Below are 15802 nucleotides of genomic sequence, written 5' to 3' on the forward strand. Positions count from 1 at the left end.
GAAATGGCGAACCGCGACCCCAGGGAGCTGAGGGGCTCCATGCCTGCAGATGCTTCAGGTAAAAAAACACCACCACCAACAAAAACAAAAAAAAGTCCCAACCCGCCAGCGGCTTACCCTGACAGGTTGGGAGCCAAACCAAAGTTTTCCAACTCCTTAAATATAGGGTTGGCTTATGAAAGAGTCATACAGTTTTTGCTATTTTTACTTATCCATCTTGGCGGGTCAGCTTATAAACGAACAGGCTAATGAACTAGTATATACGGTAGTTACTGTACCAGAATTTTGTGGTCTAGAACTATATATAATTAGGGCTGTCAAACAAAAAAATAATCACAATTAATCGATAGATTAAAAATAGTCATGATTAATTGCAGTTTTAATTGCACCGTTAAACAATAATAGATAACCAATTTAAATTTATTATAAATATTTTTGGATATTTTTCTACATTTTCAAATATATTGATTTCAATTACAACACAGAATACAAGTGTACAGTGCTCACTTTATATTATTTTTATTACAAAGATTTGCACTGTAAAAAAGATAAACAAAAGAAATAGTATTTTTCATTCACCCCGTACAAATAATTGCAGTGCAATCTCTTTATCATGAAAGTGCAACAAATGTAGAATTTCTTTTTTAACATAACTGTACTCAAAACCATAATACTTTAGAGCCTACAAGTCAAAGCACGAAGGGGCATGCGACTGGTAAGCTTGTGTGGCACATAAGTACCTTGCAACGCCGGCCACAACAGTGCCATGTGAATGGCTGTTCTCACTTTCAGGTGACATTGTAAGTAAGAAGTGGGCAGCATTATCTCCCGTAAATCTAAACAAACTCGTTAGTGTTTGGCTGAACAAGAAGTAGGACTGAGTGGACTTGTCTGAGGTGAACTGAAAAATACTATTTGTTTTGTTCATCTTTTTCTACAGTGCAAATATATGTAATAAAAAAATAATAATGTGAGCACTTTACACTTTGTATTCTGTGTTGTAATTGAAATCAATGTATTTGAAAACGTAGAAAAAATCCAAAAATATTTAGAATACCAATTTAAATTGGTATTCTATTATTAACAGTGTGATTAAAACTGCGATTAATTGCAACTATTTTAAAAAATCTAATTTGTTTTGTGTTAATTGCATGTATTAACTGCAATTAACTGACAGCCCTCTATATGTAATCTAACCATTTATGTGAATTTAGGAGTTGCTAAATTATAAAACACCATAGTGGCCACTTCTCGTGGCTAATAAACTTCTATGAAGCATAAATAATCCTTTGTGTTTTATTGAAATGTAGCCATGAAATCATTTGATTAACTGTTCAAAGCCAAATTCTCATGTATATGAAGTTCACAAAATTAATTACACCCAATTAAAGTTTAGGAAAAAGTCACAAGTTTTTCCTCTGATGAAACAGCATTTTAAGAATTTAGGTACAAACACAAGGTGTCTTATTTTTATTTGAAGGAGTCCAGAAGTTTACTGTTACTTACAGTAAGCGTCGACATGTACTTGCTAAGAAGCTGGTCTACCACATTTTGTGAAATTAAAGGATTTAAAGAATTTACATCCACTTCTGGGGCCAGTTCAGAATTTCCCATCATCTCTGTACTGAAATGAAAAAATAAAACCATAAATTGCAAATGGAGAAAAAAAAAGTTTTAGAAATTTGCAACCTTTCTGATACAACTTCAACAGATGATTCTTCATTATTTACAAGTCTCTGAAAATACTTAATCCAGAAAATAAATTAATTGAAAGAACAAAGAAACCTCAAAACTAGAACTACTATTTGGCTAACCAAAAATACTTAAAGTACTAATTCATTTATGTACATATATCTTTCATACAGAAATGTTATCCCTATATCCATTTCTAAATTATTTTTTATCTAGAACTTTGAGTGATTGCTCATTAATAGCTTTATACATAAAAAAACAAATTGTGCTGACTATGGACTTCTGACACAGACACTGTAGACAGAACATATACATTCTAAAATTTAGGGGGGGGATATTAGTGTAAACAATTAAATGTAATCAGAGCTTTAAGTACAGAAGCCTATCATCAGCAAGGGGAGTCAATAATGATCACCATATCCCCAGTCAACAGTACCGATCATCCCATAGTTTCTTTTAAGCAGCCATAGTTCTTTAAAAGTATACAATAAATATAAAAAAGAGGAGACAGTATATATACACACACAGTTACAGAACTAGAAATATAGCTCAAATGTTCAGTACAATAGTGGTACTATATGCTGTAGCCATGAAGAAGAGGTCACCTTTTTTGTAGGAGGAAGAAAGTAGGGCAACCCTAATGCTGATGCAATTTAGCAAGGGCAAAAACAAAACTTAAACTCATCTGAATTTAAAATATTACTGTAAAAATATTAAAGCAAGAAGACAAATCTGTTTGTGTGTACATGACTAAAGCCACAACCCTACCAAAGCATAAGATAGCAGCAACAGCCCTTCAACTCCAAACCCCAAATGGGAGTTATCCAAGCAAAGCACAAACTTTCAATTGTTTTATTACAATTATGAAATGGTTCCAATATTTAGAAAAACTTTTTACAGTGTTTTGTAAATTGTAAATGAAAAAGTTATTTCATAAAAATTAAGGAAATAAAAATTCCTAAAATGCAAACATAGATGAGAGTTTATATATATATATATATATAAATAAAATCTTAAAATCAATTTTTTATTATTTCTACTTCACTTTTCTGAAGATAGCCACCAATCCCCCTGTTTCCAGTTCCACCTCACTGGTCTTCTAGTTCACATATATCCAACACTGAGCCAGGAGGAGCCTTTCTTCATTAACAGTATCCATTTTACAGAGCATGACATCACCAAGATCATTTACAAATTTGAGTGATATACTGAAACTCTAGAGATCACTTTGCTCACTAATGAAATGCAGCCATCTCTGAGGCGAAACACTTCCGCTCCAACAGCACTCTGCAACAGCTCAGAGAAAGGAAGTAAAAAACTTCTTTATGCAATTGAAACTGTAGTGACTAATTTACATGGGCAAAGTGTAATTACTATAGATGGAGATTAGCCAGGATACATATATTCTATCCCTGCTCTTAAGAAACATGCTTGTGACCAGGACTTTAATTTTAGGTTTCATCCAAAAACATGGCACTTCAAGAAACAGAATGCTTCATAGCCATTCTAGGGAATTGGCTCAATATTAACTGAGAGGGAAGAGTGCCAACTACCAAAGCACCACTATCACTTACAGTAGCTCCTAGATATGTCTTAGGTCTGGTTTACACCTAAAACTTAGGCCAGCCAAGCCATGTCACTTGGGGTTGTGCAAAATTCACACCTCTGAGAGACATAATTAAGCTGACCTAAATCCTGGTGTAGACACGCTAGGTCAATTCTTGCATCAGTCTAGCTACCACCTCTCAAGGGGGCAATAGATTAATGTGACAGAAAAACCCTTTCCTTCACTGTATTAAGGGTATGTCTACACTACGCGCCGTATCGGCGGGCAGTGATCGATCCAGCGGGGGTCGATTTATCGCATCTAGACTAGACGCGATAAATCTACCCCTGAGCGCTCTCTCGTCGACTTCTGTACTCCACCGCCGTGAGAGGTGCAGGCAGAGTCGACAGGAGAGCAGCAGTGAGTAGGTCTGAGTATGTCGTAGCTGAAGTTGCATAACTTAGATTGATCCTCCCCCTCCTCCAGTGTAGACCAGGCCTAAGTGTCTACACTACAGCAGTGTAGCTGAAGCACTGCAGCTGTGCCACTGTAGAGGTTGTAGTGTAGACTAGGGATGTAAAATGTTAACCGGTTAACCGATAAGCATCAGTCTTATTGGTAAGGTATTCTGGTTAACATTTAAACTCTGCTGCGGGACTCAGCTCCCACCCCGCTCCCAGGATCCCGTCTCCTCCCTCCATGGATCCTGGCCCCTGGCCCCTCCCATCACAGGTCCCAGTGGCTGGCAGCTGGGACCCTGGGCGCGCAAGGGCAGCACCAGAGCCTAACAGTTAAATGTTTTACCAGTAACATTTTAATAGTTTAAACATTTACTTTTTTTAAACATTATTTACATCCCTAGTGTAGACACATCTTAACAATACAGCTAAAAACCCTACTTTTTCCATGCCAAGTGCTTAGGCCATCAATTTCTGCAGAAATGCATCCTGTCAGGGCAGGAATTGTCTCTTTTCTGCTTGTGTGCATTATCCAGTCCCAACTGAAATCTCTGGGTGCTACTAAAACAACATTCCAAATGTAAACTATGCAGTGACATCTTCCTGAGCATGTAGGCTGCTGCCCGGAGGTTTCTATGACACTATATGATTAAAACATGGCCATTTAGATCATTAATATTGCCACTGTTAGACAACTGCAACAAATATTTTACAAATTATGTCATGTAAGGTACTAATGGAAAAGTCACAATCAAATATGATTATCCTGTTTGTATGCAAGTATCATCTCAGTATCTAAAGTTATGAATATTGATTATGTACTGGTATTGCAAATGTATTTGCTCCTGGGGTAACACCCACAAGGTAATTTACATCCAGTCTGGCCAGCACATTGTGAATGAACTATTCAAGTTGATGGCCCAATTAAAGAACACAATAGGCCATAGAAAAAGCTTGTTCCTGCCTGGTGAGTCTTCCTGTGGAAGCTTTAGCCAGAGTACAGGTATGGCTGCTTCTATGAGCCATCAGTTTACACAAGGGCATGTGACTAACTCATATGACCCTGGACTCCATCTTGTGCCTGTAATTTTCCACAAACTAAGGCTGAGACTGACAGCATCCCCTCCACACGGGTGAAGATATTAAAGACGCTGGAAGCATCTCCATTTTGCCTCTTTCGTGCTTTGATTTGTGGACTTACAATAAAAGGAGCATTCTAATCAATGGACTGAGGACCTTCCAATCTTTTGGTAGTTACCAGAGACTTTACAAGCCAGCAGTTTATTCCATCACTACTTCAAGCCTGATACATACACTCATTGCAAAGTTCTTGTATTTGTTTTCCACAACCATTTGAACTCTCTTCTCTTTCTTTTCTCTTATAAATAAACCTATAGATGTTAGATACTTAAAGGATCGGCAACAGCATGATTATTGGATAAGATCTGAGTTATTTATTGACCTGGCTATGTGGTTATTTCTTGGGATTAGAAAAACCCTTTTTTGATTAAATTGGTTTTAAATAACCACTCACCATAAAGTCTAGTGTATTCATGGTGAAACAAGGGCTGGGATACCTAAGGAGACTGCATTTCTGACTTCTTGTTAACCTGTGTGGCGAGACAGACGTTTACTTTTGTTATCGGCTTGGTATATCTTATAGAAGAATAACTACCAGTTTTGGGGTGGGTCTGCCCCATTTCTCAGCAGTTTGTCCTGAATCTGGTATTCTCAGCTGTGACCCACAGAGGCACAGTGACAGTTTCCCAAACAGCAGTGGAGTAAAACTCACAAGACTTGTCAGTTTCACAGCTGCAATTCTGAATCCTGAATTCAGTTCTGTTTGCTGAAGTTCACTGGGTGTTATTCATGGGAGAAGTGGACCCAAAAACAGACTGGTAGAGGGGTGTTTGTTTATTTAGGTTATTCTGTGGCACTATCAGTAGTTCCTGAATACTTCTAGCCGCAGGGAACCCACATCATCTTCATTTTACAGGTGAGGAATGGAGGAAAAGAGAAATTAAGTGACTCACCCAAGGTCAAACAAAGCAAGCCTATGGCAGAGCTAATAATAGAGCCCACACCTTCCATGTCCTAGTCCTTAACCAAAAGATCATTCTTTCTCTCCACAAAACTCCTCTCTTTCCCCCTGTGTTAATACTTCCCCACCCTCACCAGTCACAAGGCTCTTAGGTGGGCGAGAGTCAATCCGATCCATTTATGCCATCACCAGCTACCTCTACTGTAACATGGGCAAAGATATAGGGGCGATAGATATCACCCAGTTAGGAATCTGATTTTACCAACAGTTGTGTCTGAAGGTGGCTGGGCTTCTGAGCCTGGCATTGCCCCTAAATCTCACTGCTGACTCCCTTCCCCCCATTTTTAATGTCAACAGCTTATTAGTAAATATCTGCTAAAACACAAATTTGGATTTAGGCCATGACTCTAATGCAGTCATGTAAAGTATCTCTAGGGCACTTTCTGTATAGCAGTGTGTTTAGCTGTATAAAGAAATAGCACCAGGACTCCAAGGATCTCAACTACTTAAAAGACAGTTGTAAAAGACAGCCAATCTATCAGAATTAAATATTTATTTGAGAGGAAGCGATTTAAGCCTTTTAATTCACTCCAAACTTCACTTAATTTCTCTTCTACTCAGCTATTAGACATAGATTCAACTCAAAGACAGCTTCTGAGCCAAGTTTTGGGAAAGCAAAATAAAACTTGACTATTTTAGAATTCCTTTTTTCCAAATTTCATGAGCACCATACATGACCTTTCTGAGATCTGTAAATGCATCTTCAGTGGAGAAAAATTTCCCATTTCTAACCATGATCACTGGCAGCTAATGCTGAAAACGATTGCATTTATTTTTAAGTTACGACCAAGTTGCCTAGAGCATGCACGGGCGCCCTCTTTAGCATTTCTTTACATTCAAATACACCACTAGAATAGACAGGAAGCAGGGCATTAATTTAGAAACTTTTTCTAGTTAGGAAGACTATGAATATCTCCTGCTTATCGTCGTCGTTTTTTTCCTTTGTTTTTTGTTGCTTATTGTTGTTTGTTTGTTTGTAAGGCAGACTGATAAGTCTGGAAATCTGTACTAAGATGCATCCTGGAGCTGGTCACAAAAAATTCTGCAGTGTGATTATGTTTCATGCCTATTCATTATCAAATATTACTCTATACCTAACAGGTTTATACCAGACTCAACTAATCAAAGAAAATTATAGCAAAACCAAGCAACCAGCTATAAAGAAAAGTGTGTACAATTCAAGTCAATGCCAGCCATTGAGAAGAGTTAAGTAAACAAGAATGGTATTTGCGTGCCATGAGGCAGGAACCATAAAACACGTATAAACCTAACGATTTCCTGAAGGCTTTTTTAAATAAACTAAATGAGCAAGGAATCAATAACCCCAGTCCTACACTAGCAAGACAGTTTTGCCTTTCAAGCTATTGTTTCCAATTACTTTGTATGAATAAGACTTTAAAAAAAAAACATTCACAAATATGTGTTTGATGCTGTCCTAACATTAATCACACTACATAAAAGAAAACCAGAAAAAGAATTTCACAGTACTATAGGTGACAACTCCTGGGCAGAAATTCAAGCCACCACATTCTCCCCATCATGGAGAAAGTTTCAGTGGAAAGTTATATTATTATTTTCTACACTGCAGTAATCACCAACTAAAACTTGAACAGCCAGAACCCCAGCTGAATGTGGATGTGGAAAGTAGGTAACCTAAAACATTTCCTGGGACTGTCACCCATGCCCAAAATTTTGGTCACAAATACATGTAGAAGTTTACAGAAAATTAAAAGTAAACTTGGATGTGAATACAGTCCACTGAACTCTGGAAAATACTCAACTAAATCTGCAAACAAAGATTTTTTTCAGATTAACAGGTGCAAGCAAATGCATCAAAATGCTAAACTTACAAGAAATGACATCGCAAACAGATCACAACCAAAGTCATTTTAAGAAGCATTAGGGTTTAGCCAGAAAGCTACTTCTAATGTGCAACAAAGAAATGCAACAGTAACCTTGAATTAAGATTACTCTGCTTTCTGTTTAGAAAGATGTCCCCTAAATATGTATACACATACACATATACACACACATCTCCAAAATCGAGATGCCTAGCTAGGTATAACAATTCTGCACAAAATATGATAAAGGCTCTACAAAAAGTACATATGGGTCTATCCGCATATAATATTTCACCACATATCTGCACCCTTATCTGTATATACAATCCAATTTAAAATATTTTACATATATATTTGAAACTATCCCTAAACAAAACAGTTTAAAATAAACAAGTTGCCTTTACCTTTTATATGTATTTAAAACCCAAGTTAAAAGGCTTACAATCTCATTTGCTTCCAGATCTTCTGAAGCGAGATCCTGCATCCGTGTGGACAAAGCTTGGTGGTACATGCTCAATAATTTTTTGAAAATGTCATAATGTGGGGGAAAACATTGAACCATTAGATTTTTGGCCACCAGTAGATCATCAAGGACATATTTGCGTATGATTTCCAGGTGGCGCACAAGCCACATTTTGTCAGATTCTCTAGTATCTGCTTGTGTGCCTTCAATCCTGGTAGTTACAGTTCTGTCCAAAATATTGAACATTTTTTCTTTCCACTTCTTTGGCCTGCCAGGAGGAATGAACCCAGTTTGTTTTTTCCGGTCTAGCATGCGCCTGTCTATTTTCTCTTCCCTCTCAATTATCCTGACAACGGAGACAAGCAAGGTTGGGTCTCGACGAACAGTAACTAGAGATCTTTGAACCACCATCCAGAGTTGTTTGGCAAGCTCCTCAGAGAGTTTTTGCATATCCCCAAAGTACACATCGATGAGATTCATGTCATGGGTGTTCTTGCTATCCATACGATACTGCTCATACATCAGATCATCACGAGAACACTCTAAGTCCATCAGCTTTCGATGGGCTTGCAGAAGTTCCCCTTGCTCAGTCAAATCCTTAGTCTCCCTAACAATCTCTGGCACTGAAAAATAAAGACAAAAAGGAAAAACTAGTAATATGACTATTAGGATACAAAAAGAAATGTTACAAAACCATAAATGTATCAAGAGAGACTGTAAAACAAGAGCAGAAAATGTATGAGTTCTATTTGCTAGTCTGGTTCCCCCTAAGTCAGTGGTTCTCAAATTTTTGTACTGGTGACCCCTTTCACATAGCAAACCTCTGAGTGCGACTCCCCATATCAATTAAAAATATGTTTTTATACATTTAACACCATTATAAATGCTGGAGGCAAAGCAGGATTTGAGGTGGAGACTGACAGCTCGTGGACCCCCCCCCCCCCACCTGTAATAACCTTGCGACCCCTGAGGGGTTCCAACCCCCAGTTTGAGAACCCCTGCCCTAAGTAATGGCTCACAGATATGTTCAAGAATTGCTGCAAATCATTTTTATGTTTTTTAATGACTGTGCTACATCTTTAATCATAATCTTTATTTTGATTATAGACTACAATATCACAGATTTATAGAATCATATAGCCAACAGAAGGCATCATTTACTTTTGTTTAAAATACCCATAAAGCTGTATGAATAGTGCAGTGTATTCACTAGTCCCTACAATATCAGTAGTTGGGATCTTCTTGCATCTCATGCGAAGTAAACTCCCTCCTGTAAACTTCCCCTAACAAACAATGCAACCCCACTGAAGTTACGGAGGCTGCAAATACATAACCAAAGGCAAATTCGGGCTTGTTAAGTGTAATGATTAATTAAGAAAGAGGAGCTAAGTTCAACATCTTCCCCTTACAGTAAGAAAGGGCTTGGCTACACTGGAGAGTTGCAGCGCTGGTGGAGGCTTTACAGCGCTGCAGCTTAGTAACTGTCCACACCTGCAAGGCACATCCAGCGCTGCAACTCCCTGGCTGCAGCGCTGGCTGTACACCTGGTCTGCTTGGGGTATAACGAGTGCAGCGCTGCTCGTCAAGTGTGGCCACACACCAGCGCTGTTATTGGCCTCCAGGGTATTAGGAGATATCCCAGAATGCTTTTAACTAAATTACTCTTTGTTTTGTTATGAACTCGGGGCTCCGGGAGCTGCTTATCTAAAAAACAAACACAGCTCTTGTTTGCTGTGATCAATCTGTAACTGACTGTGAACAATCAATTGAGATAACCCACTACCTTGCTGAGAATGAGGCAGGCAGGGGGACGAATGCTGTTTGCTTGAGGAGAGAAACGGGGGTATAGGGGGAGAAAGGGAGTCCGTTGGAGCAGCTGCTTATATCTGGTCTGCAGGCTATTTGCAGTTAAGAGTGAATGAGAGGTCGAGGAAATGTTCAGATTTTGAAAGGCAGGGAGCTGACACACAGTGTAGGCTCCAAAAATCCACTCTCTCTCTCTCCCCCGCTCCCTGTCACACTCCACCCCACGCCCCTCTTTTGAAAAGCACGTTGCTGCCACTTGAACGCTGGGATAGCTGCCCGTAATGCACCACTCCCAACAGCGCTGCAAATGTTGCAAATGTGGCCACACTGCAGCGCTGGTAGCTGTGAGTGTGGCCACACACCAGCGCTTTCCCTACACAGCTGTATGAAGACAGCTTTAACTCCCAGCGCTGCACATCTGTAAGTGTAGCCATGTCCATAGTCTTTAATACCATTTGAATATACTTTCTTTCAATTTGTGATTGTCAAATAATACATCAAAGATTTGTGTTGAATTACCTGAGAAGATATTTTTGAGGTTTTCTACAGCAGCTGCCAGCTGACTATGTTGGACTACAGCATCTTTAACATCCTTGAGGTTTTCTATGGTGTTGATACTCTGTCGCCAGTCTTTATTGACATCTATCAAAGATCGCTGTATGTCCTTTACGTCATTCAATGCATTATGCAGTTGGCTTAAACCAGTTCGTACCCCATCCAATTGTGACTGGATTGCTGCCTATAAAGAGAATTATTAAATTTGTTTGCTATATATTAACATTGTAAAACTAAGGTTTTTTTATGTTTTCTACTATTCCACCAGTATCTTATTGTTATACATAAGAACGGTCATACTGGGTCAGACCACTGGTCCATCTAGCCCAGTATCCTGTCTTCCAACAGTGGCCGGTGCCGGTCCCTTTCCTAATGGTTCCTAACATTCTGTTAGCTTTTTTGACTGCCACTATATGTTAAACAGATGTTTTCACAGAACTATCCGTGATGACTCCAAGATCTCTTGGAGAGTCTAAGACAGATACATCTTACAAAAAAAGAAGATCACAGAAGAATATACCTATATAAAAAAACCTGAAAAAGTACAAATTATCATTTCCCCCCCAGAATCTATAAGATAGTTTTTATCAAAGGAGAGAGGAAAAAAAATAAAAAATGCATCTATGAAAGATTTTAAGACAGTCAGCCATATGAATATCATCACTACTCCATATCAATTAATCCTGAGCAAAATCTTTATTTAGACCAAGCCATAACTGTTTCAGTCATTGAGCAGCCAATAGGGATGCTTGGAAACTATTTATTCAACTGCATCCTTGGGTAAAATGTATGTACTTTCTGTTAACTGGGATAATGGGGTGGCAGAGTGAGGTGTTTTCTAAACTTTCTTCACAAGCTCAGACTAGTAGTGTTGCAATGGCAAACCTATGAGAAGCATAATGATCCAGACACCTATTTATACCATGCCTATTAAGAATGTAGCTATAACTGAAGTATTCTATAAAGCTGTTATAATTCTTTTTCTCCCTATCAATGGATGAAAATGGAGAAGAGATTTTAGAGGGAAAAAGGCATGAATGTGGTACTTATTATTTGGGAAAACAAAGCGGTGAAGCAACCAGAGACCCAGCACTCATCATGAACCAGGAGAGAAGCCCCAATACAATGCTACTTAACAGTCAACATCCTCAGGACTGTAAGGAAACAGTAGAGCTGAAGTGTCTCCACTATAAGAACTGGGTCTAAATCCAAAGACATCACCAAGCACAGTGACTAAATCAAATTTCTCCATTGCAAAGTGACAGTAGCTGGACTCCTTGGGAGACACAACCCAATAGAGGGCCAAGAGAGAAGTTACATTACATCAGATGCATTTTCCACACGGCCAAGAACCATTACAAGTCAGCACATTAGGAGTCAGTGTGACAACCAGGGTCCAGATACCCCAAGGGGAAAACACGTGATCTGAACCCCAAAAAATAAGCAATTGAATCAATGGATTGTATACAGTATTATTGTACTATAAAAGTGCATTGAATAAGGTCTGTTAGGAAAACTAGTGACACATTGGTTATGAACATCATTGCATGATATCTATATCTATATCTATGGGTGGTGTATACTGAGTTAGGTATGTGTGCTGAAAATAGGTTCCTAAAATATGTTGGGGAGAGAGCTGATAAACCAGTCTGCCTTAGACAAAGGAATATGGATGTACCTATCTAGGTCAAGCTTTGTAAACCAGAGGAAAATGACAGTACATTTACATGCAAGGTAAACAAAACAATCAAGCTAACAAATGGCAGCTTGCGGAGCACACTTCGGGGACAGAGTCTGCACTCCAGGATGTCTTCCTGGCTCTTAAGGCAGAGACAATGGATTTTGGGTAATAGAAGGGGATAACATTTTAGTTATCCATCACTTACTGAATACAAGGAACAGCAGCTTTTGATTCTGTGAACGTTGGATACCCTGACTTGGAGGGCTGGTAATGCTAACAACGATGAGAGTAAGAAAACAGCTTAGGCAAAGATTAAGTTTAGTCACTACAAAGCTTGTTTTATTTTGTTTTGTTTGTAACCAAACCCGTCTCTATCTTTCTTGCTTAGAATCACTTAAATCTCTGTTCTTTATTAAGAAACTTATTCTTGTTTTATTACAAAATCCTCTCAGTACTATGTATTAAACTGAAGTGTGAGTTTTCAGCTAACCTAACAGGCTGATGTGTGTTCTGCCTCTTTTGAGGTAGCAAACCTAATAATTTCTATGAGTGTCCAGTGAGAGGGACTGGACGCTGCAGGGGGGACAATCTCCAGGGAACTCGGGAATTGGGGTTCTCTGACCTGAAAGGCAGGGTTTAGACTGGCAGAGTCTTGCAGAGTTTGTTGGCATGGCAGACAGGCTGGGGTGACAGGAAGCCAACAAAGCTTCACAGCAGCAAAGCTGTCACTTTTGTAAAGGCAAGGGGGTGGTAACAGTGGCTCACAGTTCTATGCAGGACAGAACAGTCAGTTCCACATATCAAGCAAAAACTCTTCAATTAGGCCCCCAGTGTGGGACAGCATTTAAAATCAGCTGGGATGCATCAAAGCATGTCCAGTACATACAGTGGGTTGATGGAAGTCAGAACATGAAATAAAGTAATTTTTAAAAATGAAGAATAACTGAGATAACAGGGTAATCAGAAAAGAAAACAATGGATCTGGAAACTGGAAGAGACTTCAAAAGATATGTCAAGAGTCACTACAGGTCAATGGAAGCTCTGTTGCTTACCTCAGTCAGATAAAAACTGACTTGAAGTATTCTGGAGGAACTGAGGTATTAGTGGTTTAGTTGAACATGAGGCATGCAAACCAGCACCCTGACCACAACAAAAAGCCTTCAGAGTTATAGAAATTATTGGCAATCTCATGATGGAAGCTCTAGAACCAAGTGGGAACCCTGTATGGTATCTTTAAAAAATATTTATTTTGTATCCTCAAACAGGTGTTGTGAGGCTAAATTAATTAGATGTTTTTAAGGTATTTTGAGATCCTCAGAAGAAATGAACTGCAAGTGTTATTCTTATTCTTAAATATCTGCTCCCTCTGTCTCTTCCAAGTCAGATATGCAGTTCTTAATTATAATATCGTATTTTTCTGTCATCACTGCAGACCCAATACAGCTACAAATAGATACCAGGTCTTTTCCTACCTCATCTATCTGTAGAATTGCCACTTAACTTTCATTTCCACTTTCATTTCCACTTTCATAACTGTGAACCCTCCCTTAGCTGGATTATTGAAACTGAGATAAGAAATTCTTGTCAGTTCCCCTTCTTTGATCATTAGGGTACTGGATCTTCAGGAAAGGGGAACAAAATTATGAAGTCCCACTCTCACGTCCTTGAAAAAACCTTCTACCCCAGCCTTCTGCAGATACAGGGAGAATAATACTCATTTAAGGACTCGTTGGCAATAGGAGAAATTCAGATGCATATCGCAAATTACTGTTGCTTAAAATAATTTAAATTTAATAAGAAATCAACACATTCACACATCTAAACATTTAAATAAAGGCAAACAGGACAAGGATTTTCCCAGCCTTCAGACAAGACACAGGTGCCTTTCCCTTCTTGAATCATACATACTACAGTCTTTAGAATCTGCAGGTATCCTCTATAAACCTAAGTAAAATCAGTGGCTAAATTTTTAGAATGGATCTTTTTTGAGAAGCAATCTCCAAGTTTTATTGAAACATTAATTGCCAATGTTATAACGGAGCCTTGTTTTCTTAGATATTAAAATGCATAAGCAATAGGGGGTGCCTAGTGCTGAACTGTAGCAGTGGTAGGGTCTGAGGGTATTCAGGGTATTTGAGTGATTATCTAGAAGCACAATGAATTATGAAGTTACAATCAATATACAGCTTTCAGTCATGCAAAATTTAGCACGTACTTGTACAATTGTTTTTTGGCATAGTGATTGTACTGAGCAAAGACCAAACTCCAAGACTTAAAACAATCTGAACAGAAAGTAAAGATTTCTGCTTTGTTATGCACTTTGTTGATGCTCAGCTCTATTAGTTTCATACCTTTAGTCGAGCTTCCACTGAGGCTTTCTTACGAGCTTCCCTCCTGCGGTACTGCTCCACTTTATCCAACTGGTCAGGTCGCTGAAGCATTCCAGCCACTCTTTGTACAGCTGTTGCAACTGCTTCCCTGTCTGTTTCCTCCATTGTTGAGCAGTGTCTCAAAATGCAAAAGCCTTCATAATTTAACAGGTCTGGATGAAAAGCATAAAATGTTTAGAAAAATCTATTTCAATTTGATAGTTACTTATCACTTCTGAATAAACATTTCCAATACATTACTTAAAGAGAAAGCCAATTTTGGCAACAAGAGTGTAACAAATAGCATCACTATTATAAACACCAGTAAAACAGCAGCAAAATATAAAAAAAAATAAGCATTTTATTGTATTGTTCTACTTTAAGCATTTCCTTTGGTTAATAGTTCTTCCTAAAACATTGCTATACAAATTGCTCTAATTAAGTTTGTCAACAATTTGTTTGCAAACCTAATATTTTCCTTTTGCAAACCAGGAATCAGATTATGCACCTAGAGTGGATGCTAAAGGGGAATGAGAGGTATATGAGGAGGAATTCTCCATGCAAGGGCTATATAAAACCGCTATTCTTGTGCTGGGAGGGCTACAAGGACTGCTCTGATCTAGCACTCAGGGAAGCAAATCATGCAGGGCTCTCTCTTTCTCCACTGACATCAGCCTAGAGTGTGTCACGAGGGAGGAGAGAAACATAATTTAAGGCAATAAAGTCGGGAAATCTGGAGATTGTACACAAATTATGTAAACCATAATTTGCATATTTAATAGATGTGTACAGGCCCGCCAACAGCTTCTGTCCCACTGGAAATAATAGAAGCCACTTTAATATAGAGCAATTTTTGTAGGATCTCTCATGGAGGAGAAAAAATTCAATGTGTCTTTTAAAAATACGTTTAATCAACAACACAAATACTTCAAGCATAATTGTACAATTATTCTATTGTGATGGGGCAAAGTTAAGCTTGTTTGGGAACCCAAATTGCATTTTCATACTTTAACATCTTTGGATTTCTTTTAAGTTTAACCTTAACTCTGAATTTCCTGGGATTCTATTTTTTTTTTAATAGTAACAATATCCTTGTAATGTATTTTACCCTATATTACTGACATGTACCCTCAGTCTTAACTTCATTGTACCAGTTTTCGTCTGGGTATTATTAGAATCTTTAGATCCTACCCCTTCTTATCCACTTCCCCTTCCCATATTTGAACACACATCTATTCAAGGAAAAAAAAACCACAGTATATCCTTCTGTTAAAGGGAAAAGTACCGCAA

At 38.4% G+C, this 15802-nt stretch overlaps 1 protein-coding gene across 2 annotated transcripts in view; it reads right to left on the reverse strand.

Annotated features, from left to right (window-relative positions):
* EXOC3 (exocyst complex component 3) overlaps positions 1–15802 on the reverse strand; it is a 39173-nt gene that overhangs the window by 16016 nt on the left and 7355 nt on the right. For both annotated transcript variants that reach the window (XM_039523450.1, XM_039523451.1), the window contains exons 2-5: positions 14495–14685; positions 10427–10646; positions 8043–8724; positions 1507–1624 (exon numbers count right to left, since the gene is read on the reverse strand). In XM_039523450.1, coding sequence (XP_039379384.1) covers positions 1507–1624; positions 8043–8724; positions 10427–10646; positions 14495–14638 — 1164 coding nt within the window. In that variant the 5' untranslated portion in view covers positions 14639–14685. The remainder of the gene's footprint in view (positions 1–1506; positions 1625–8042; positions 8725–10426; positions 10647–14494; positions 14686–15802) is intronic.

This window comes from Mauremys reevesii, linkage group 2 (genome assembly GCF_016161935.1).
Source record: "Mauremys reevesii isolate NIE-2019 linkage group 2, ASM1616193v1, whole genome shotgun sequence".
NCBI lineage: Eukaryota > Metazoa > Chordata > Testudines > Geoemydidae > Mauremys > Mauremys reevesii.